At 25.4% G+C, this 26689-nt stretch overlaps 1 protein-coding gene across 4 annotated transcripts in view; it reads left to right on the top strand.

Moving 5' to 3' along the window:
- The window catches only part of LOC100200894 (C2 domain-containing protein 5), an 84547-nt gene that overhangs the window by 8456 nt on the left and 49402 nt on the right, over window positions 1-26689 (top strand). For 3 of the 4 annotated variants that reach the window (XM_065787769.1, XM_065787768.1, XM_065787767.1), the window contains exons 3-6: window positions 10219-10305; window positions 15557-15597; window positions 19166-19211; window positions 23927-24011. In XM_065787769.1, the coding sequence (XP_065643841.1) occupies window positions 10219-10305; window positions 15557-15597; window positions 19166-19211; window positions 23927-24011 (259 nt within the window). The remainder of the gene's footprint in view (window positions 1-10218; window positions 10306-15556; window positions 15598-19165; window positions 19212-23926; window positions 24012-26689) is intronic. The other variant, XM_065787770.1, reaches the window with a different exon arrangement.

The following is a 26689-nucleotide window of genomic DNA, read 5'->3' as shown; positions in this document are numbered from 1 at the left end:
AGAAGCAGGCTTGTTTGCACTCTATTCCTGACCATGCATATAATATTTAGTTGCTACAACTTGATCATGTTTTTTTAGGTGTTAGAGAACATTCAAACTTATGTATATTTCCATGTATGTGCAAAAAATTAGGCTTTATCATGCAAAAAAAGTTTTGTAACACTAATCTTTTGTAATCAAAGTAAATGGCAATTTCATTTTATTGATTGTTTATAAAAATAAAATAAATTTTTTTTTTAATTATATAAAGTTGAGAAAGTTTTATGAAAAATTATATAAAGTTTAGTAAATTCAATAAATATCGACTAATTTTTATTATTTAAATGTAAACCCTTTAAAAAAATTTGTTTGATTGATTTTATAAAAACAAAACTTTCAACAACAACTGCGTTTTTTAATGAAGTTTAAAAAAAAAATATTCATTTAAGTTAATAAAACTAATTATCAAATAAACACACAGGAACTTACAGCAACTGAACACAAACATACATATATATAGTGAGTAACAAATGGATGAATCCGCTTCCTCTTCATAAATTATTTTTACATTTTTTGTTTAATCATAAAAGTTTGCAGTCAAATAATTTGATGCAATAAAAACTTGCTTTTAGTTTGCAAAATACAAAATACAATTATATTTTACTTGTAATGTGCCTCTCATATATTAATTTATAATATTTAATATAGTATAATAAACAGATGGACTTACGTAAAATATAAAGTTTTTAAATCTATACTTAGTGTGCAGTTTGGATACTGATTATTATAGACAGCTGATTCAGGGATCTAGCGCATTGCAAAATTTTTAAAACATTTTGAAGACACTAGTGTTAGTATTATTAGAATCTTTTTAAAATAAACCATAAATACATAAATAAAGAATTATATAAACATAGTTCGACTTGCTCTTGCAGCCAACTTCCAAACTTCGTAATGTTGCTTCTCTTTCTCTTTTCTACAAATACTAAAATGGGAACTGCTCTTAAGAGCTAGTGTCTCTTGTTACATCTACTAAAATTCATTCTCGAGTTACTCATCATACAATTAAGTCTCATCCTTTTTCTGTAACTGTTCCTAAGTGCTCCAAAAACTCTTATTCCTCTATTTTTTTTCCTCAAGCATCAGTTCTTTGGAATTCGCTTCCTTCATGTTGCTTTCCTGATTCATATAATTTGCAATCTTTAAAGTTGTCTGTCAATCGTTATCTTGCTCTACAATCTTCATCTTTTCTCTTCCAGTAACTTTCAACTTTAATAGTGGTTGATTGCAGCCTTGTTGTTAAAAAAAGATGTTAAAAAAAAAAATTACACTCTTCGATAAATTTGATGTTAAAAAAAAAATTACACTCTTCGATAAGAACATTTGTTTCCTTATTAAATGATCATTAATAGTAAGTTGTTATAAAAAATTATAAAAAAGAGAAGTTTAGAAATTATTAATTCTAAACATTTATATTGTTTTAGTTAGGTTTTTTTTTTCGTTAGGAATTCATTTTGTTTTTTAAAAATTGTCTCCTGTCAGTCAAGTTGAAGTTTTTTTTGTGCATTTTTAAAATGTTCTCTTTGCCACACATAATTTATATGTTTTACCTCGCATATAATTTCTTAGTTGCGACAACTTGGCCAAGTTGTTGCAACTAAGTATTATATGCGTGGTCAGATATAGAGTGCGATCACACTCGTTTTTTGTCCAGTTCAGGGTTCCTGTCAGTCCTGAAAAATCCTGGAATTTGAAAGTAGTCCTGAATTTTTTTATTCTGAAAAGTCCTAAAAATTTGCATAATATTTTTCAATTTATTATTGCTTTTTTCAAGTATCCTCTGACTTTTTTTATTATAAATTTTTTTATTCATGGAAAATAAGGTAGTTTAATATTGTTTTCTATACATGTTCTAACTTATGTGATTTTTACGACAAAGGAAACCTGCACAAGCATTATAAGACATAATATTTTTTAAATATAATTTGAAAAAGTTCATTATTTTTATGTTATTTTCCTCCCCAAGGACAAGACAGCCACTACAGTTTAGGAGGCTACTTGTTTGGACAACCCTCTCTCAATAGGGTGTGTCAATTTTTTTTTTCTTTCAATTTCAAAAACGGCAAGGTTACTTTTCGTGAAGAATTTTATGGAGATTCCGAATCTGCAAAACAAAATTTTAAAAAGTAATGTCTTGCTGGGTGGGTCAGTGTTGTTTTGAACAGGAAAATGATTAAAGTGTGACAAATTATCAGGGCAAAACTATAATTAAAAAAAAAAATTTGTAAAATTTTTTATAAACTCAATAATTGTTGTTGAATTTTTAAGAAAACTGATTATTTGGTTAAAAAGCCATAAAGATAAAATACTGAAAAAGAGTTTTTGAGAAGGGCATTTTTACAAAAACCAGGCACTTTTTTCATATTTTGGACAAAGAATGTTACAGTAAAGTGTGTTGTTTTTTTCCTGTTTTTATCAAACTTTAAAAGTAAGGAGAGTTCATTTTTGTGGCAATTTTATAGGGAATCAGAATCTGAAAAAATAAAAATAAAATATGTCTTTTTGGGGCAACACTTAGTTTTCAACAAAAAATGACTAAAATATGAATAATTAAAGAGAAAAAATTATAAACTAAAAAAAAAAAATTCCAATTATTTGATAAACTCTGTTGAACTTTATGAAAATATCATATTTTGTTAAAAAGTCTAAAAAATACACGCATAATGGGAGCTTTTGTGAAGGTGGCTTTTAGAAAAAATTAGTTGATTTTTTCATAATTTAGACAGTGAATGTTATCCTAGGGTGCGCTTTCTTTTCTAAAACTAATAATAAGTCAAACACTTTTGTTATAACAAACTGTATATTATATGCTTATAAATTTTAATACATATTACATAATACTGATATCTTTATTAAAATTTACTTATAAATAACAATTAATAGTTTATAAATTTTATTTAAAATTTGTGAGTTCAGCTCAGTTATATTTGGCATTGTTTGTGCTCATAAAATCCCTACTGATTTCTTGTGTTATTATATATCCTACTCACTTCTCATAGAAATTACGTTGTTTTTGCACAAGTCATTAACAATTTTTAAATTTAGTCATTAACAAATTTTAAATAAGTTATTATATTCATGTAATTGTATAAAAAAGACACCTGCCTTACGCAATGTTCAATGGATTGGGAATGGCATGGCCAATCTGGAACAATCATAGGCTTGTGAAAATATTTTCTGACTTCATAAAGGCTTGTAGTAAGTAGTGGTTTGTTTATCTTTCCACTGATTTAATTGGTCAATTTAATTCCACAATTTGATTGGTCAATTTATCAGCACCAGTATTTATGAATGGGGTTTTGCGAATTCTTACTGAAACTCTCCGAACTGAGTATTATTATCTCCTTCCTTTCTAATCTCTAGCACCTTTTTCACTCCTAACTTTCATTCCTCTTTATCTTTGGAACACAAAAGAGTCTGAATAATGTATTCACTAATTGCAAACCATGCAGATCTCTTTACAGTTTTCATTCTATTGCAACAACTTTTTTTTTTGTTGATATTTTAGTTACTTCAGTTGGAATAAAATATGCCGAGGTCCATCTAACCAGGAATGTTTTACCTTTATTTGAAGCCAGCAAGGAAAATACACACCAACTATAAATTCAATAATTAAACGTAGTTTTCTGAGATTTTTTTCAGTTAGAATGAGAAACAGGCGGGTAATTCCACATCAAATCACCCAGTCCATTGAACCATGTGTCTTCTTTTTGTGTTATATTATGACATATTATTCCTAATATTAAAAAAATATTGCATGCAAAATTTCACCTAAAAATATTGAGCGGATGAGAAGATACAGCAATTTTAATATTGACCTGGTTTCCCAAAATGACCTGGTTTTCATAACATTCTGAAAAAACGTTTTTCTTAAAAAAATAAGAAATAAAAATAGCAAAAATATGAAAATAAACAAATATGTTTTTTTGATGCTGAATTCAATAAATGTACTTAAAATGCTGAAATATTAAAGGAACATGGTTAAAAGTTAATAAAAAAACTGGTTTCTATAAGCTGACTTTGGGGCCCAAGACCCCAAAACGCCCCTGTCAAAATTTTTTTTTTTTGCTGTTAATATCTTCAGCTGCTTATAATTTTACTAGGCACAAAAAATCTAACTGGAAAAAAAAACTGGAACATTTAGAACTTTAATTTCAAATATACAGCACTTTTTCAAGAAAATTCCAAAATATATTTGTAAATAAAATAAAAATAATTTAATTGTAATTTAAAAAGTTACTTAAATATACAAGATTTTTAAAGGTATTGAAGATGTTTTTTTGACTGTGTAATAGTTCATGAAATTGTTGCCATTTTACTTGTACTTCTTCTATTTCAGCATACCATTTCAAACACATAGTTTCTACCGAAACTAGAGCAAGCTTGTGGAATAGATAGTTTATTCAATATTTCCTTTAAATTACACAAAAGCAGTTTTTTTTTGTTTATGGGCGTTCTTTTGTCTGCTAACATAATCTTTTTTTCCAGGCATAGTTCTATATAAATCACTTGAGTCATAATACAATTTAACAGAATCTTTTATTTCTTTGTGTAAGACTTTACCTTTATACAATGGAGAGATAGCTAACAGTCCTTTTTTATTAAAAATTTGTCTAGCCATCTTTGCTTGATATTCTGTAACTGCAAAGTTTTTAATACTTCTAATATTGACCAACTTGGGGGTTCCAGTGTTAGAAGTTGAACAAAAGTCCTTTTATCAGAAAATATAATTTTTTCTTTTATCAAGCTCATATTTTCATCAAAGTTTTCAGCCTTCTTTTTCATGTTATTTGTGTCATAACACAGTTTTGAGGGAACATTTACTTGATTTTCAGTTTTTCTAGTAACATTACTTACCATTTCGTTGATGTGCGCATCTTTTCGCTTTCTTTCTAAGAGTATATTTTTTGATGACTTTGAATGAGATTTTAGAGGAGATCTAATAAAATTTTTAGTTCTTCATTGATCTCTTGTCTTTTTGATTTGAATGATGATATTAGAAAATCCTCATCTTGTTCACCCTGACTTTGCTTCTCTTCTTTAAGATCTTCTTTTCTGGCAATCTTTTGCTTACAAAGTTTTGCAAAAGTTACAAAGGTTTGCAAAGTTTCTTCCCAGGAGCAATATTCAAACTACTTCTCATCATTACTTGTAACTCATTTATCGTAACTACTCTAAAATTTTCTAAAAGTAATTGAATTGTATAAAGCTTATCTGCACAGTTGTTTAAAACATTGTTTATGTTTTGGAAAATACACATTAAAAGAGTATATATATTAAATATTATATTAATATATATATAAATATATATTAAGTTTTTTATAAATTCTACATACTGCTTACTTTTTATGAATTCTACTTGTGATTTTCTTTGAATGTTTATTGAATGGATCACAACATGCTTTCTGCCATATAGGATACATTTTCAAATATTTAATAGTATATCTTTCACATGATGTTGTTAAGTTTGATAGTTCAATGTTACAGCGTAATGATAAAGTTATTTTTTTCTTCATTGCCTAAAGTTTTAATAACATTTTGTCAGCCTTTGCATGGATCTGATGTCATTAAGCCAATAAAACACATCTTAAGATAAATTATTTAGTATGAATGTATTTCCTAAAAAAAGAGAATTCTCCTTTCCTACTTAATTCAGTAAAAAAAAAAAAGTTTTTAATATAGAAATAATTCAAACCTTTTCAGAATCCTTCTGTTGTATAATTTTTGACACTGATTGATTTGATTTTGACACTGATTGATTTGACACTGAATTTTCTTTATAGATATATTTATATATATACAATCTATACATATCAAATTGTTAATTTGTTAAAAGTTAAATAAAGTTTTACCAATAAATGTTGTTCTATAACTGATTTTTTTATAAACTAGTTTTTATAAACTTTTACAAACTATAGTTCAAACAAAATTTTAAAAGCAAATGCACTTCAATATCACACCTAGTCAGTTTTTATATTTAAAAAAAAACAGGATATTTTTTTCAGTTATTAAGATCAAACAACTAAGTTATCATATAAATAAGACTTCCTTAAATAAAACAAAATTGTATTGCTTTTTTCTTCTAAGGAATCTATAAACTAAATTTAATATTTTACAGAATTCTATTTTAAATTTGATATATCTTTGAAATTAAAGTTCTGTATGTTGCAGTTGTTTTTCCAGTAAGATTTTTTGCGCCTAGTAAGATTATAAGCAGCTGAAAAAATTAACAGCAAAAAGAAAAAATTTTTTGACAGGGGCGTTTTGAGAGGGCCTTAAAGTTGGTATATAAAAACTAGTTGTTTTATTAACTTTTAAGCCTGTTCCTTTAATATTTCAGCATTTTAAGTACATTTATTGAATTCAGCATCAAAAAAACATTATATATGTTTATGTTCATATTTTTAACATTTTTATTTTTTATTTTTTTTTAAGAAAAATGTTTTTTCAGAATGTTATTAAAACTGGGTCATTTTGTGAAACCATGTCAATATTAAAATTGCAGTATCTTGTCAACCGCTCAACATTTATAGCTGAAATTTTATGTGTTAACTTTTCTTTTTAAGATGCAACATCCAAAGAAGTTTTTAAAAAATTTAAAGTATATAATATACAGTTTGTTATAATAAAAGTGTTTGACTTATTATTAGTTTTAGAAAAGAAAGCGCACCCTACGATAACATTCACTGCCTGAATTATGAAAAAATCAACTAATTTTTTCTAAAAGCCACCTTCACAAAAGCTCCCATTATGTGTTTATTTTTTTGACTTTTTAGTAAAATATGATATTTTCATGAAGTTTATATTGAGTTTATCAAATAATTAAAAATTATTTTTTGTTTAGTTTTTAATTTTTTCTCTTTAATTATTCATATTTTAGCCATTTTTTTGTTGAAAACTAAGTGTTCCCTCCTAAAAGACATTTCATTTTTATTTTTTCAGATTCAGATTCCCTAAAAATTCCCCACAAAAATGAACTCTCCTCACTTTTAAAGTTTGATAAAAACAGGAAAAAAACAACACACTTTACTGCAACATTCTTTGTCCAAAATATGAAAAAAGTGCCTGATTTTTGTAAAAATACCCTTCACAAAAACTCCTTTTCAGTATTTATTTTTGAGCCAAATAATCAATTTTCTTAAAATTCAACATAACAATTATTGAGTTTTTTTTTTAATTATAGTTTTGATAATTAGTCACATTTTAGTCATTATCCTGTTCAAAACAATGCTGACCCACTCAGACATAATTTTTGAAAATTTTGTTTTGCAGGTTCTGAATCTCTATAAAATTCTTCACCAAAAGTAACCTTGCTGTTATTAAAATTGAAAAAAAAAAAAATCTCCAAAACATGATTCTTGGTGAATTAGGCCACTGCCTGAAGAAACAAGTTGAGTGTGATACTATCAGGGACGTGGTAAGGATTGAACTACACAACTACCGCATTTTTAAATTCGTATTTATTTAATAGATTCAATTATACTATTATTTTTATTTTTTTGTTTACAGTTTTATATTTCTTGTTATACTATTTTTATTCATATCATTGTTATGATTTGTAATGATTTTTAATGTTCTTGCATATTTATTTAATTTTTTTAAAGTACAGTTAACTCTTGACATCTTGAATACTCAATATTGGAGATATCGAGTCTCAAAAGGTTTGAAAAAACAAGTATTTCAAACCTTTTTTCCTGTCTCTTAAGCATTATCCAACATTATTGTGTTGGCCAAAATCCTCTCGATATCTTGAACCTCTGAATTTTGATTTTTTTGACATCATACTGAAATAGATAGCTGTAAGGGCTTCAGTACATGCTTTAACTATCTAGGTACAGGCCAGGCGCTAGACATTCCAAAGGTGGGTGAATAAAATCTTTTTTGGTGCCTTTATAAAATAAATTTTAAACTTTGTAATATATTTTAATACAAGATTTTTGAAAAAAGGGTTTAAGTAAACAATGTTCCGATTGGTTAGTGGAAAAATCCACAAGCATGATTTATTCTTAAAAAAATTTTAAAATTGTACACTAAATATACAATAAATAAATTATATACTAAATCTTACATAAAATAAGTATATTAATTTTTATACAATTGTAATTATTAATTTATATTTTTTTATATTCTCAAGAAAAAAATAAGTATTCAACGAAAATTTGACGCCTTCAAAGCCTTGGTACCTGGGTGAAAATTACCCATTGTACCCGCATTCTGCTGAGCCTGTGCGGCTAAATAGACTAAGGGTTTTTTGTGGCAGCAAATGTATTTTTCATTAGTTCATTTTTTTCTTTTCCTAAAAAACTTGTATGAATTTAAGTCAGCTAAAAAAGATGGCAAATGTCAGTGTTGGCAAATTCGAGTTTTTGAGCAAAAACCTACCTAACTGGGTTTTTGTTGGAATTTTGGATTTTAAAAACCTGTTAAACAACTATAAAAATCAAACAAAAGTTTATCAAACAAAGTTTTATTAATTAAAGTTATTTAATAGCTATTTTTTCATTTTTACATTGTCTTATGCAAAGCATAATTAATAATTAGATTGCCTTTTTTTTTAAAGCTAATTTAAAATATAGATATTTAAAATTTTTAGTTATATTTAAAATATAAGTAAGATTACACATTCTTCAACATGCTAAAGTGTCAATATATAATAAGCCGGGGACAAAATAGGTGTTAGGCATTTGCATCCTCTTGAACCATTTTCAAGACCTGGTCAAAAGGATCAACCAACTACTGTTCATTAATAGAAAATAAATTTAAGAAATCATTGGCTCAAATTGAAAGTCATTTCAAAATTTTAATATCAAAAGCAAAGATTTGATCGATTCATCTCTGATTTTATTGGAGCAAATAAAACTTATCAAAATGTTTGAAATACTTTTGAAAAAGATTTTTGCGCTTTAATTGGATAATTTTGCAACCATGCAATCCATTCAGTTTGGTTTTCAAGAAACTTCTACAAAATCTAAAAGAAAAAATTTCTCATTGTTCTGCTTTTTATTTAAGGTCTTCAATAAGAAATAAAATAAAGTTGCAAAATGCAGAATATCACCAAATGAAATGACTTTTTTAATTAAATAGTCTGATAATATATATGATATATTAGCCATAAAATATGATATATATGATATAGCCATGCAGAAATGTAGTTTTGCTCTTTTAAAACAATTTAACAAAAAAAAGAGACTGCTAACTAAAAAAAAGCAGATGGAATAATTGCAGGAAATAGGAAAGTAGATGACTCAATTTTAATTTTTAAAGCATGGTTTTTTGTTGCTATTTTTAAATTTATTATTATATAGCATGCACTATAGAACATTTGACAATGGATATCATTGGTCAATGTAAAGATAACACTAAACTACTTATTATCATTAGAACAATTGTTGAGCATCTAATCATGAGTAATAATGGAAATTAATTTATGAGTGAAAAATTATAAATAAAAATTGATTTCAGTTCCCAGGGGGACCAGATATTTTATGAACAACAAGTTAAAAATAATTTTTTGTTCACGTTTTTTCAAAATGTTTTTGTTCACATTTATCTATTTATGTAGTTGACATTTTGTATTTATTTAGCCTATCATTCAAATCTGAAATATCATGGAACTTTTTTTTGTAAATCCTGGAAAAGTCTTGGAAAAAATAAAAAAAATAAAAAAAAAGAATAAAGAAAATGTCTTGGAAAAATAGGAAAAAAAACATTTTCCTTCAAAATCAAGAATTTACTTTTTTTTTAATCATGAACCTTGTTAGGGTGTCATCAAAATGATCTTGTCTTTGAAACTTTTTTTTTTAAGTTTAACTCGCCAACCTAGTACTCTTGCTCTCTCAGATACAAAAACACTTTTACAATGTAGTCCATTTTTTAGATTATATATTATAGTTTTATACAATTTTTATTTAAAACACAAAAATTTAAATCAAAAATTCCATTTTCATTCCAAATTTCATTGGTTAATAAATGAGTTAAAGTACACAATTTAAAACAATGTTTATTCAGATGTCAGGATTGTTTTATTTTTATTATGTTTTCATTTGTTAAATTTTTTTTTATATTTGTTAATGTAAAAATAAGAACATAAAACATCAAAAAATGTAGTTAGTCTAAAACTTATAAATATATACAAAAACTTCATTCCGCTAGACAAGCAACTATTTTTTTTAACTTTAGCTCAGAATAGGTAATGTTGTTTACAAGACTGATGTATGCAGAAAGTCTCTTAATCCACAATGGGATTCAGAATGGTTTAAGTTTGAGGTATGACATATATTTACTATATATATATATATATATATGTATATATCAATAATATCAAATATTAATAAATGCAGATTTAGTTGCAAATGAAACTTAATTGATCATATTGAGTGTCTGTGAGGCTTTAGTGTATACACTAACTGAATGTTTGGGTTTGGGGAGGCAGTATCTAAATATAAAAGTTATTTATTACAGCAAAAGATTTTTTTGTTGCTCGTTTTTAGTATTTTTCTTTTTCTTTGTGTGAAAAAAAATCTGAGTTAAAGTAAAGATTGTATGTATGTATGTATGTATGTATGTATGTATGTATGTATGTATGTATGTATGTATGTATGTATGTATGTATATATATACACATATACAACCCTTGGAACTAACTGCCGACCTAACTGTTGACCTTAAAATTTTTGAGTTCGGCAAAAAATTGCCGACCTCGTTTCTAGGTTTTATGGTAACCCCTTTGTGTCAAATTTTTTTTGCCGTCCTAATGCTGACCTCTAACAGTTTAAGGTTGGCAATTTAATGCCGACCTTATTTATCCTTATTCCGAGGGTTGTTTTAATGCAATTTAATGCTGACCTTATTATGAGGGTTGTATGTATATATACATACGTACATATTTTTGTACAGCATGGAAAATAATGGTCAATGGTCAATGACAGCTTGAAATGACTAAAATTGCTATTTTGACCTCCCAAAATGAATTCTTGATGGTCATGTTTGACCGGTTGAAAAAATAACCAGAGATTTGAAAAACAAGGTTTTACAAATAATCATGATGTAGTTTGAAAAATGCATTTACTAAAATTTCATAAAATCATTTAAATTTTAAATAAGCGTTTAAAATAGTTTTATTGTCTACGAAATGCAACTTTAATTTCGCTTCGTTTAGGTATTTATGACGTAAGCTATATCTTTTTTTTTTTTTTTTTTTGTTTCACTTATTTAAATTACTTTTATTTTACTGGTGGTTAAAAACCTCTTTTTTATGAATGAAGTTCTAATTTTATTATTGTTTTTATAAAAATATTAAAAAAATTATTTTTATAATATAAAAATATATAATAATTGCTGTATTTAACTGAGAACATTTTTTCTTTTAACTTAGTACTTTTTTTTTTCTTCCTTTAAATCTTCTTATTTATTTTCTGGTAAGTTTTTGCTGTAAATGTAATAAGTGAATGAATGATTTATTATTATTTAGGTAAATTTAAAATTATCTCTATAATAGGGTTCTTAAAATTATATATGTTTAGTAAAATCTTGTTTTATGTAACAGTAATTTTTGTAGTAGTGTTTCATAAAACAATTATCTTCTTAACATTAAGTATCAAGTTTATTTAATAAAAAAGTTTATTTAATAAAAAAGTTTATTTAATAAAAAAGTTTATTTAATAAAAAAGTTTATTTAATAAAAAAGTTTATTTAATAAAAAAGTTTATTTAATAAAAAATTTGCGCATGAGTGTTAATAAAGTTATAATCAATTTTTACAGTTTTTCAAATGAGCAGAGATAAATGATTTTATAACTCTGCTCATTTAAATCAGAGATATAAAATTATTATTTAAAATTTTTGTATGTAACTTATAACATTTTCTCTTCAAACTGTGGAAACCAACTGACCAACCAACTGAACATTTTTTTTTTTCAGTATTTTTTTCATAGCTTTTTTAAAATAAATTATTTTAAAATAAATTTTAAATTATCAATTGCGCGTTTACTAATTTTTTATTCTTTCTGTTATTCTTTTATTTTTCAATAAAACGATTCCTTTTAATCTTAAGTATTCAGTTTAAATTTTAAAATTATATAAAATTTAAAATAAATATAAATGTAAAATAATAAGTATAAAATTTTTTTTTTTAATAACCAACACAATTCCAACAAAATTAGTTTTATTGGATATTAACTTCTTTTTTTAGTTGAATGAAAATCTGTGCGCGCGAGCAAAATTATAAACAAATTAACATTTGCAGGTAATTTGAATGTTAGTTATTTGCGAGTTAAAACTTAAAACATTGATTTTATTTAAAATTATTATTTTGAAAAGAATACGCGTTTGTTAATTTTTGAGCATTAAATGTTGACACAAAAATAATCTGGTCAGAAGATTACCTTAAGTTGTTTCTCAGTCAGGTTGGGCAAAGCTAGTTTTAAAATAAATGCGTGTATTTTTTGGACCACATGTATTGTTGAGAAATGTGTGTCTAAAGACAAGTTCATTTATTTGTATGCGCTTTTAAAGTTCATTAAAGTAGTAATTAACTTTTACTTACCTCATTTCTATTCTTTTTATTTTTATTTTGGCATTGACAATAAGTATTTTTATTCTGTATTTGATATAACTGGATTATCATCTGTTTTATACAAATAATATTTACAACATAATAGTTGTGTGGTCTTATGAAAGAACTTTGTTCTTTTTGTTGGAGTTTGTTGTTTTTCCTGCAAAAGTTTGTGTGATCTGTTAAGTTTGAGTTAATTTGTCCCTTGGTATATCAAAATATCATGTTTGTTTAATGAATAGTGTATTTACCGTAGAGGTTTTTTTAAACAATTTAATTTAAGCACTAATGTGGTAGTGGTGCTCTCGCTTCATAAGAAATTTCAAGTTCAGTTCTCACCACATCCCTGGTAGGACCGTGTTCAACTTATTTCTCTGTATGAGGTGATTGAGGCCCCGGCCCCGGCTAAAAATGAGATTTTTTACAAATCTGGCCCCGGCCCCGACAAAATTATAAGATTTAGCAGGGGTTGATAGCCGGGGCTAGGAAAAAGTTTATAATACTTTATATATTATAATTTTATACTTACGTTTGACTTAACAAATGTTCAACTAAAGGGAACTCCTGTTAAATCGAACTTTGGCTGACATGAGATATTAGTTCGAGTTAATGTGGTCTTTATTCAATGCGAAAGTAAAAGCAATAAGTAACCCATAAAGAATAATAAAAATAATAATAAATATTAAAAAATTGCAACTGACTAAATAATAAATTAATAAAAGTGTAAAAAATGTTTTATTGAAAGAAGTTACATATTGTATTCCCACTGTATTCTTAAAAGAAAAAGGTTTAGTAATACAATGGCTTCCTTATCATTTGGTAATAAAATTGTGTCTAAAAGCTAGTGATCTTTTATTAAGAAATTTATCAAAAAAAAAAATTAATTTTCTTTTTTCAAACGTACTTTATTATGATTTTATTTGTAACATTAATGTTTATTTTATGCTATTTTACATCTAATAACGATCTATTCTATTCAGATCTAAATACAGTGGAAAATGTAGAAAATATGAAGCTACTGTTATTTATGTTTTATATAAGGAATGACTTCTAAAAAAGATTTAATCCAGATTTCTTTTTTCCCATACAAAAAGTTTGAGTTAACTGAAGGAACTTGTTGCAAGGGGATTAAAAATTGATTTGACTTGACCAAACAATTTTATTAGAAATCAATTAAATGGTTCCAAGGGATCAAATGAAACAGTTTGAGAGCAAAAGTTTAAGTCAACCAGTGTTCAACTTACTAGGAATTAACTGTGTGTGTGTTTATATATATATATATGTGTGTGTGTGTGTGTGTGTGTGTGTGTGTGTGTGTGTGTGTGTGTGTGTGTGTGTGTGTGTGTGTGTGTGTGTGTGTGTGTGTGTGTGTGTGTGTGTGTGTGTGTGTACAACAACAAGCTATTTTTACAATAGTTTTGATTAATAATTATAATAATATAAGATAAAAAAATATTAATACAAATTATAGTTATAGTAATAATAAGTATGTTTACAATAGTTACAATGAAAAAATATTAGTAATAATAAATAATAACTAATATTATAATGGTAGTTATGAGCATAAAATTATTTATAATAATAAGTTAATGATTTATTTAGGATGCTATCACTCATACAGAAATCTGATCAAAGGAGTGACACCAATTTTTAAACATAATATAAGTAATAATATGCAAAGACATGCATTGAAACACATGGACTGCAAACACATAGATTAAAGCACATAGAACATACATTAAAACAAACATGTAGAAATCATAATATGCAGGTTTTAATAATAAAAAAATAAAAATAAGTACTGTTGATAAATGTAGAAATGATGAAAAGAAAATTGAAAGAATATTTTAATCGTAAAGATAATGTCTAAAAGTTAGAATAAAAAGTTTTTCAGAATTTTTTTAAATTGATATTAAGATGAAGTAAAGGTATTTTAGGATATAGTTTTTTGGACTCATTTAAAATGCATGCAAGGCTCCTGTTCCATTCACAGACGCACTGATAAACAATAGAATTTTTACCATACTTCTGGGTTTTAAAAGATTTAGTTTTCCATTGTGTATATTTCTTGTAGAGAATATATATATATATATATATATATTTATATATGTATGTATATTTATGTATATATATATATATATATTTATGTATATATATATATATATTTTTGTATATATATATATATTTATGTATATATATATAAATATATATATATATATATATATATATATATATATATATATATATATATATATATATATATATATATATATATATATATATATATATATACTATAGAGTGTTTATGTAACAAATTGTTATCCTATTTTTGTTACATTAATTTTTTTTTGAAAACACCGTTTTCAAAAAAAGAAAAATAATGAAAGAAAACCCAAACTCTTAGTCGATGTAGCTGCTATGTAAGTCACTATAGATATCCTGTCAGTTTATGTACACTCCACTGCACCTATTCTTAGATACTCATCTGATGTATGTAGACTCTGCTGCATCAATCACTAAATAAATCAAGCGATTAAACGTTAAACTAAAACAAATAAAGTTGAAAAATTAAAATAATATTGAACAATAAAAAAAAAATAAAAAAATGTTCTACAATTAAATAAAAACAGATTTAAAATGCGTTTTTGCAGTAATGTAGAAAAATTTAATTTTATTAATTTCTGCAGTTATTTAATTGGTTTTTGCTTTAAGTTATCTAACCTTTGTCAACTTGAAATGTGTTTTTTTACCATCTTCTGTTGAATTTTAGTTTAAACAATTTTTTAGAAATATGATGACAGATAATAGATTTTTTCTGTATGAAGAGACTGGCTACCCAAACTCTAACCCTTAAGTTATGTTTGTACTAAAGCCCTCACCTTTCTCTACTTCAGTATTATGTCATCAGTGACATTTCATGCCCAGCTAAATAAGGAGTATTAGATATTTATATATGTGTACATAGGTTGATGATGAAGAATTACAAGAAGAGTATCTTCAGGTCAAGTAAGTATAAAAGTTATTAAATGTTCCTTTTTATTTTGCTTCTAAAAATAATAGTTATGTAGGTTTAGATAAAGTTATTAAAAATGCGATAGCGGTGTAGTGGTAGAGCACCTGTTTCATAAGCGAGAGGCTGTAAGTTCAATCCTCACCACATCCCTGGTAGTACCGTGCTCAACTTGTTTTTCCACACAGCGGCTCTGTTTGTCAAGGTTTGTGTTTTGGAGTTATAGAGTTGAGAGAGGGTTATAACCACAAATAAGTAGCCTCCTTGTCTTTAGTGGCCTTTTCGGTCACTACAGACAAGAAGGCTACTTAATTGTTGAGAGAGAGAAATTAAGGTTTCTCCAACTATGTGGTAGCTCTCAGATCACATAACTTATTGCTTAGGGTATCATACTCTATAATTGAATCAAGTTATCAAGTTATTAAAAACATGAATATTTATATAAAAAAAAAAATCACCAAATTGTTTTAATCTATCTTTTACAAATATTTGTGGTCTTTGTAGTAACTCTATGGTCTTTGTAATAACTTTTCATTTCTATTTTTCGATTCTGTTGAATCTTTTTTAAACTTCAACAGAGCTACTGCTATTTGTGAGACTTTAAATTTGTTTCATCTTCCAATCTTAGTGTTGATGACTATTATTATTTGATTCACAAAGACAACAATAGTAACCTAGTAACATTAGTAACATGCTTAACCTGGGTATATACTTATGTATCAATTTACTTTATTGTTATCAACTTATACTATATAACATACTTTATTGTTATCAAATCATGCTTAAATCTCTTAAAAACCTTCACCTCTTACTTCTTCTTCAGACTCTGATCACATTTCTTACTACTATCTTAAAGCTAGCTATTCTATTCATATTTAATCTCCATAATAAATAAACCTCCATAATAAATCTCCATAGTTTTTATTTTCTTGTGCAGCTGCTGTTTCTCATTGTAAGCAACTATTTTGATCTTTTTTATCAACTATTTTAACTATTTTATCTTTTTCATTAAAATTTTTTCATTACTCTTTTGAGAACAAGCATCTTTTTAATATGGGGTCATCCACAAATTACATCATGCAATTTTTGACCCTCTCCCGTTATTATATTTTAATGTATAAATATAGTTTTAGTCCCTTCATCCCCCTCCCCCTCCCTTCCTCATCACAACATCATAACTTTTTAGTAACAAGTTCTGTATGAGTTGTTACAATATTAGCCCTCCCTCTCCCCCTAAAGCATGATGTTATTTTTTGGTGACACCTATTGCAAGAAATCAATACAAATAAGCTGTCTGGTTCTAAGCTCCATTATTCTCAGTTTACCAAATCTCATATTTTATCTCAAGTTAGGTTCTAGAGACTTTTGGAAAATCTTTAACAATGTGAGTAATAAAGGCAAGTTTAACTTTCCATCTCTCATACATGGATCTGATCTTATTACCTCTCTAAAAGGGTAAGGCAAAGATTGTTTGCAAAGATCTTTTCCTCAAGTTCATCTCTTGAATCTAATTACTCTTCTTGGCATCCCAAAAAAACAAATCAATCCATCATTAGACATCCAAATTATTCTTTTGTCACTAAAGTCATTTCTCACTTAAGTTCCTTGTTTTGTGCATTACATTTACTCTACATTTTGTGGTAACATTCTTGTCACAGTCTTACAAAAGTTTAAAGCTCCCTTTATTACTTTTTTTTTTTTTTTAATCAACAGTGTTTAACTGAATATTTTTTCTTGGTAATGGCATTTATAAGTTCAATTTTGAAAAAAAATTAAAAATTTTTTTATAGATAACTCTGACACTCTTTTAGAGGGTCATGCGACCTTTTAGAGGGTCATGTGACCCTCTTTGCCAAACAATCTTCTGACCATTTTTAGCAAAGTCTTTGAATCAAATTAACAAACTTTTAGTGTCTCATTTTGAGTCTAACAAATTACTTTCTATCAATAAATTTGGATTTGGATCTTATTGTTTTACTACTGATTCCAAAATGGTTATAACAGAAAGATTTTACAGTGGATTTGGTAGAAATAATGGCGCAAAGGTTATTGCTCTTGACATACCATAGGCTTTTGATAAAGTTGAGTTACTGGTCTTCATCATAAGCTCACTTTATATGGTGTGTCTAGAAAAGTCTTTGAGTCATTAAAGTTATTGAATCATTTCTTTTAAACTGTTGTAAACAACTATTGCTGTATTTAAGTTGTTTTTAATGGAAACCACTCTTTTTCTTTTCCAGTAAATTCTTGGATACCACAAGGTTTCAACTTTGGCCCTGTGATGCTTCATACTTTTATTAATGTTTTTCCTGATAGTTTTCCCTATCAAGTGAATCTATTTGCTGATGAATTAAATATAAGAAAAAGTTAAGGTTTTTTTACTTACAGAACAATTTATGTTGCTTTTAGTCTTCTGTAAATCAGTTTCTTGCTTTTTAACTCTAGTTTTTTTTAACTTCCAACTGCATTAGAGAGTTTATTTTTGCAGTCTTGTTGAGATTGAATTTGTTTCAATTATATATATATATATATATATATATATATATATATATATATATATATATATATATATATATATATATATATATATATATATATATATAACATTTATAATAACATTTTTTTATTATTATTAGCTTTATTTGCACTTATATTTACTTTATTTGCACATTATAACAGTCTTGTTAATAAAGTTTTATTTTTAGTTTAAAAAATTTTCAGGTTCACGAATTAGTTTTGTTAGTAACAACGTTTGTATACTTTGTAGTTATCACAATCTGCTATTGTTTTAAGGTTAATACATTATTCTTAGGAATTTTCTTAAGGCAAGTTTACTATGTAACATATATATGTATATATATATATATATATATATATATATATATATATATATATATATATATATATATATATATATATATATATATATATATGTCTATATATATATATATATATATATATATATATATATATATATATATATATATATATATATATATATATATATATGTATATATATATATATATATATATATGTCTATATATATATATATATATATATATATATATATATATATATATATATATATATATATATATATATATATATATATATATATATGTATATATATATATATATATATATATATATATATTAGAATAATAATAATTAAATTAAATTAAATTTGAAACATAACTCAGAGTTTTGTGCTTCATGTGATCATCAAACATTACAAACAACTCTACGACAAAAAAAATTATATACAAAATTATAATACAGTGTTAGCTTAGATAATGTTAATGTTGCAGATATAACTAAAGTAGGCATTTTCAACTAAGTTCTAAATTCTAACCACCTTCCTAGTATTATTAAATTCATACCAACCATGATATCCAACCATAGACCATAGACCAACCATAGAGCAACACCATTTTATAACAATGTGTGAGCAGCATACATTGTTATAAAATGTGGTATATATATTTAAAAAATCAAGCAAAATAATACTTTTTCATTTAATAAAGGATAATATAAATTTATAAAATTTATCTTAATGTTTTTAGAGTATTAGACTATGATGTATATTCATCCCATGATGCAATTGGAAAAGTAAAGTTGTTTAACTGTTATAAATTTGTTTATAACATTTATAATAACATTTTTTTATTATTATTAGCTTTATTTGCACTTATATTTACTTTATTTGCACATTATAACAGTCTTGTTAATAAAGTTTTATTTTTAGTTTAAAAAATTTTCAGGTTCACGAATTAGTTTTGTTAGTAACAACGTTTGTATACTTTGTAGTTATCACAATCTGCTATTGTTTTAAGGTTAATACATTATTCTTAGGAATTTTCTTAAGGCAAGTTTACTATGTAACATATATATGTATATATATATATATATATATATATATATATATATATATATATATATATATATATATATATATATATATATATATATATGTCTATATATATATATATATATATATATATATATATATATATATATATATATATATATATATATATATATGTATATATATATATATATATATATATATATATATGTCTATATATATATATATATATATATATATATATATATATATATATATATATATATATATATATATATATATATATATATATATATATATATATGTATATATATATATATATATATATATATATATATATATTAGAATAATAATAATTAAATTAAATTAAATTTGAAACATAACTCAGAGTTTTGTGCTTCATGTGATCATCAAACATTACAAACAACTCTACGACAAAAAAAATTATATACAAAATTATAATACAGTGTTAGCTTAGATAATGTTAATGTTGCAGATATAACTAAAGTAGGCATTTTCAACTAAGTTCTAAATTCTAACCACCTTCCTAGTATTATTAAATTCATACCAACCATGATATCCAACCATAGACCATAGACCAACCATAGAGCAACACCATTTTATAACAATGTGTGAGCAGCATACATTGTTATAAAATGTGGTATAGTTATATAAAAAATCAAGCAAAATAATACTTTTTCATTTAATAAAGGATAATATAAATTTATAAAATTTATCTTAATGTTTTTAGAGTATTAGACTATGATGTATATTCATCCCATGATGCAATTGGAAAAGTAAAGTTGTTTAACTGTTATAAATTTGTTTATTTGTTCCAAAATAATTTGTTCTTTTTTAATTTTTAAATCAATTTTTTGTTTATTTATCATTAACTCTTTATTGCCTAAATTTAATTTAAAAATTTGTTGTATATAAGTTTAATAATACTATATATTTTTTTTTTCAAAACAAATTCATTCCCAATATATATTATAAGCAATTAGTAGTTAAGTTGGGAATGAATTTGAAAATGTGAACAGAAAACAATGAAGAGAGCTAAGGAGCAAGAAAGTAATAGAGAAAGTCTTAAAACACTGCATTTCATGAATCAAAACATTAACTGGGAATTCTAAAGTGCCAATATTCGAAGAACAAACTAACGAAGAGCAGTAACATTAAATAGATGTATTGAATAGGTCTGAATGACAAGTCAAGCAAGTTGAGTTTTAATTGATGAAACAACTGATGATAGCTTGGGCAGAAATTATGCTAGTATATGTAACAATAAGAAAGAGAGAACCATGCAACAATTGGACAGAGGCTCAGGCTTCTATACTCAGGCAACTATAGAAGGTCTCTACTGAAATTACTATACTGAAAATAAAAGTACTTTTAAATTGATTCCGCCCCTGCCCTATACACGTTTATACTCTATTTGAAGCCATCCCATCCCCACCTCCCTCTATTAGCATATGTACTTTACGGACTACTCCTCATAGGATCAGATTTTTGAGATTTTTATCATAAAATAGATTTGAAACTAAATATAACAATATTTTAGGTATTGCTTTTGGTATAAAAATTTTCAAAACAATTTTTGCAAATAAACTTATTATGTTTATCACAAAAATGTGAAGTTTCTGTGTGTTAGTATTTCCCAGTTTTTATGGTAACCACACACTCAACAAGTCTGTAACTTTTTTTTTCTTTAGTTGTTAATTTTTTTTGAAAATCATTGAGATAATCTTTAACTAGAAGATATACAAACTCTAAAAAAGGTTTTAAAATGAAATCTTTACTTTGTCTTTTTATTTAGGTTACAATTAAAGTATATAACTTTAGGGTTCACAGCTTTAGAAGTCTAAAAAAGATATGCTTCCATCATGTCATAAATTTTTGATTAATAGAGTAGTTTAAAGAAGTGGTCTCAACTATTTTCTTTACTTATAAAAGTATTATACTGACATATTATGTCATGTTTTTCAACAGAATCTTAAGTTTTATGATCCCTAACAATTTGCTAATCAGTGCCTTGGATAAAGTATATAGCATAAACATCATTCTTCCAATGAACAGCAACAATGTTGTTAAGTTTCACAAAATTTATCTTACTCTTTTTGGTTGTTGCAGTAATTCCTTTATGAACTTTTTGCCATCTGTGAAATTCACTGTTCCACATGTTTGTGGTTGTAGTAACTAGTACATCAATTTGAAGCTTATATAAAAGTTATTAAAATATATGTGGAAATGTTTGATAGGATAAGGTTGAAGTAAGTCAAACTCAAGTTTGTGCCCTGGTTCATTCTCCTGACCAGTATTTTTTTCTCGCACGTACTGAAACTGTAAGCAAAATCTTATTACAGCTTAAATAGTGCCCAAACTTTGATGGTAAATGTTTCTGTTTTTTTTTTTTAAATTTTTATTGTATATATATATATATATATATATATATATATATATATATATATATATATATATATATATATATATATATTTATATATTTATATTTATTTTTATATTTATATATATATTTATATATAAATATTTATACACATAATATATATATTTATATTTATTAAATGTGTGCCGGAACCATGCCGTATGCAGGGTCCCTGTTTCCATGTATCCGGTGGTAAAAACCATGTCTGAGACCGGGTATGCGGCATCGAGTCCATTAAAAAAAGTAAGAATAAAAAAAAAATTTTAACAAATAAAAAATAATTTAGACAACACTTTTTTGCTGAATTTTATTTTAATTTCTTTTATGATTTTTTGTTTGTGACAAATGAAAAATGTTATCAATGTTCGAAATAATTAAAAAGTAGACGATCAAAGAATTTTTCCGACAATTATTAATTTAAAACTTCATTTGAACAGAATTTTTATTTTTAAAAGCAGCTAAAAAATAATTAAAACCCCTAAAACTATGCAATATTTCTTTGTTTTTAGCAGCCGTGGCGCAGTTATATATTGCTCGCCTCAGAAACAAGAGAAAGCGCCCCCCTCTTGTTTCTGAGGGGGCACCCCCTACTTTTTTGTGTGTAGACTTTCTTTTTTTAAAGAAATTGAGGATTTTTTTTTGAAATAAGATAGTGTGCCCCCCACTTTGAAAGTCGTGCTGTCAGCCCAGCAAAAATCATTGATTTCTCGTCCAACTTTCAAAACTTAATGGAAAAAAAATCATCAGTTGGTTAAAAAGTCGTTGGTTTAAACGTTTACTTATTGTAAACGATCATGAAAACCTTATTTAAAAACGACCTACACAAAGTATTAAACTTTCATTGATTTTTTACAATTAAAATTGCAAAAAATGTTTCTTTCTCTTGCGTTCTAAACAATAAAAAGAAGCAATTACTAATTTTTTTTCTTTCTTTTTCTTTTTATTTCTTTTGTATTCTCATATTATTTTGTTTTACTTTACGGTTTTTATATCTATAAATAAAATATATTTGAAAATGTAATTTAAGTGAGACACATTTAAATTTAAAACATAGGAATTATCAACTTCTGAAGCTATCAAGAAGTTTATGAAGAAGTATATATATATATATATATATATATATATATATATATATATATATATATATATAAATTAGTAAAAAACACTTATCTAACTTTTATCTTCGACTTGAAGTTATTTATTATTGCTCTGTTCTTTAAGAACATTGAGCACTCTATTTGTAAAATACACTAACATAATTTATATATATATATATATATATATATATATATATATATATATATATATATATATATATATATATATATATATATATATATATATATATATATATAATGAAACAAACGTGACTATTATTATCTGCTATTTATTTGTCAATGGAGAGTTGTTTGGAATAGTAAGTGATTTTGAAATTATTATTAAACACCTTGGGTTATTGACCAACTTTTATCATTTTGATTTGGACTGCTGTCAACAAGATAAAGGTACCGAAAAATCTGATCCTGTCTCATTATTGTAAGGAACCAAGGCATATTAAATATTTCATCTTGACAATCCTGGATTGAATTGATCTTGGAAATAAATAAAGATCATCAGTTCTCAAGACTAAACATATTTATTTGTATTTATTTGTTGCCCACATGTTTGACAAGTTGTTGTTGTTAGCCTCTCATTCAAGTGAGCAAAATAAAAAATAAATGTGCTTTAGGATTAAACTTAATTTTACTGACTATTGTTTTGCTTGACATATTCTAAACTCTCCAAAGCAACTTATTTCAGATTACCTTTAAAGCTTGTTTATTACATCCAATATGAAACCCAGACCTCCCAAAATCTCCCAACCTAAACCTCCCATGTTGGTTGTAATAAACATCAAATTAGGTATTTTTAATTAATAGCTTATTAAATTTCTTATTTATTGCTACAGGGTTGTTTACAACTTTTTTGATGTTAAAAAGTTAAACTAAAATAATTATTAAAAAGTGTAATATTTTTAGGTTAACATTAGCTTAAACTTACTAATTCGTCAAGATGGCTCTAATGGGTTGCATGGACTATTTCCAATCTATGATACTTTGCATGGTAAGTTGTAATACCTTGAATGTAAAATCTAAAAGATCTTGTAATTTAGAAATATTTACAACTTTAGTCATGTCTTTGTCTATAACATTTGATTTTTTTCTTTGTTATGTCAAACTTTAATAGAGTCAGCTTTAAAAGTATTATATATAAAAACATTATTTATTATACTTATTATATATTGCCGGGCATGTTTGGCTTTTTAGCCATGGAAAGACAACTTAAATATAAAAAGGAAAACTCTGATATAATACTTCAAATTTCATTGTGGGTAAGAATAGGGGTTTATAGATACTATACTATATTTGAAGATAATGCAGCTTTTAAATCAATTGAAAAGCACTTCTAGTACTTAATTAAATAATGTGATTTAAGAAATGTATATTTTTAAATAGACTTTTATTTTCAGAACAAAAAACGATTGCTCGAATAAATCACTTAACTCTTTAAAGGCATCCCAAAGTGCCAAGACAAGTTGGCACTTTGGGATGTCTTTAAAGAGAGTGTTTATTTTAAAGAGAGTGATTTAAAAAAATGTTTGGGCATAATTTTTTTAAGTAAAACAAAATAATAAATGTATACCAACAAAAACAAACTTTGTTGTTTTACTCGAAGCTTGCCGTCTCCACAGTAGCAATTCTCTCGGTCTTTAAAATATACACCGCAATCTACAGACTTAATAATTTATTCAAGCGAGTTTAATTCCAAAGAGTTTTAGTAAATGACGTCATTGTAGAATTTTTTTGAATCAATATTATTTGTTATTGTTTTATTTGTTTTTTTAAATAGCGTTTATTATCAATCGATTGACTTTCCTATAAATTTTATAGGAAGCTAAACATAAGAATATTTTTATATAGAGGGTGGGAACCAAATAAAATTAAGATTTTTATATTACACTCTTAAATAAAATAAATATATAAAAATGTCGTTGATTACCTTATTCTGAATCTTTTTTTCTTTTTATGTAAATAATAAGAACTTTTTTTTAGTTAATCTAAGCCGTTTATTGCTATGACGTTTTTGTTCTCCTATCGAAATGACATTTTAAAAGTTTTTAAATTTTTAACTAATAAATAATTTTGGTAAACGACATCATTTATTGGAGATAATAGCCGAATTCTTTGATTTATAGTTATAAAATATTATTAAGTATGTCAATTTTGTGAAAGATGATAAATTTTGATGATTTGCATATAAATATTATTTTGCATATAACTAAATATAATTTGCATATAACTAAACGATTAAAATGTCGGCAACTCCATACTGATTCAAACCTCTTAAAAAAAGACAAAAAAACCTGTATGGAAAGAAACAAAATAATTGAAAATTGTATCAGCTATGAAAATTTGAATTTTGATATTGCTAAAACGTCAAAGTTAAGCCATTTAAGTGTTGGCACTGAACAATGGCATAAATATGAATATTGTAAAACTATGCCACTTGAAAAAGTATGTCTTTGATGTGTTGAAATAAAGGAAATAAATATCACCTCAGGTACATATTAAGTAACATTCTTTAAAATATAAACTGATGTGCGCAGTATTAATAGTAATAATAACAAAAATTAACTTTTTTGTACATAATGGCAAAGTAAAAAAAGTTTTTATTTTAATGATCATTAATGCATTACAGAGAATAAAACAGACAGCTTTTTATTGATTAAAGCAATAAATAATGTTTTGTGGCAATAATTGAAGACAGATGGCAATTAAAATTGTTATTGTGTTGAAGCGCGCGTTAAAAAACATATTTAATATTTCCTAATTTATATGTCATATTTGGCAAGTATTTTACATTTCTCTTATCAAGAATTATTATTAAAACTAGCAATATTGACAATGAAAGGTTTTTCGTTAAACGATAACGATTTCAAAATTGACTTGATAGTACTATACTTTTTTTCGCAATCTTTAACAGTAATTATTTAACTTTAAAAATAAAATAAAATGAGCAATACATGTTTTATAGAAAAAATTTTATTAAATATATCTCGCTTGATTAAATAAGTATTTTGAGAATATATGTAACCCGATGAAAGGTTTAGCAAATAAGGGGTCGTCCATAATGTACGAACACCTGAATTTCAACCCTTCTCCCCCCCCACCCTCCCATTCCACATTTTGCTAGAGTTTTTTTGAGTACCCTCCATCTCCCTAAAACTATCTATACTCTTAACCTACCTACCCAACATTTTATGATGTTTTTTTACATTAGTGTATCCGTACTTTTATAATTGACCCCCTGCCCTCCATCTCATATACGCTCTTTGCAGACTCCCTCTCCCCCATCCAAGCATGTACACTTTATGAAAAATTCCTAAATGCTGTTAATTAAACTTTTATAAGGTTAAAAAATACAAAATAATTTTTTTAACAGAACCTTTATATGGATAATAATAATTTAATAACAATAAATATAAAACGAAGTTAATTTACAGCAATAAACAAGCTTAAAATGTCTAAAATATTTTATTATTATATTTAATGCGAAGTTCGTAAAAATAACAAAAAAATAATAATTTAAATTAACTAAAAAAATTCTATAGTAATTTATGATTAAAAATAGAAACTTTTATATAGTGATAAGTAACTAAACAAATTCTTTAATAATGAAAAAAAAAATCTATAATTTGCCAACCAAAAAAACTTTTTAAGATTTTTATCGAAATTCTACAA

The sequence above is a fragment of the Hydra vulgaris genome, chromosome 01 (genome assembly GCF_038396675.1).
Source record: "Hydra vulgaris chromosome 01, alternate assembly HydraT2T_AEP".
Taxonomy (NCBI): Eukaryota; Metazoa; Cnidaria; class Hydrozoa; order Anthoathecata; family Hydridae; genus Hydra; species Hydra vulgaris.
The sequence above is the reverse complement of the archived record's forward strand: the minus strand, read 5'-3'. Positions and strand labels throughout refer to the sequence as shown.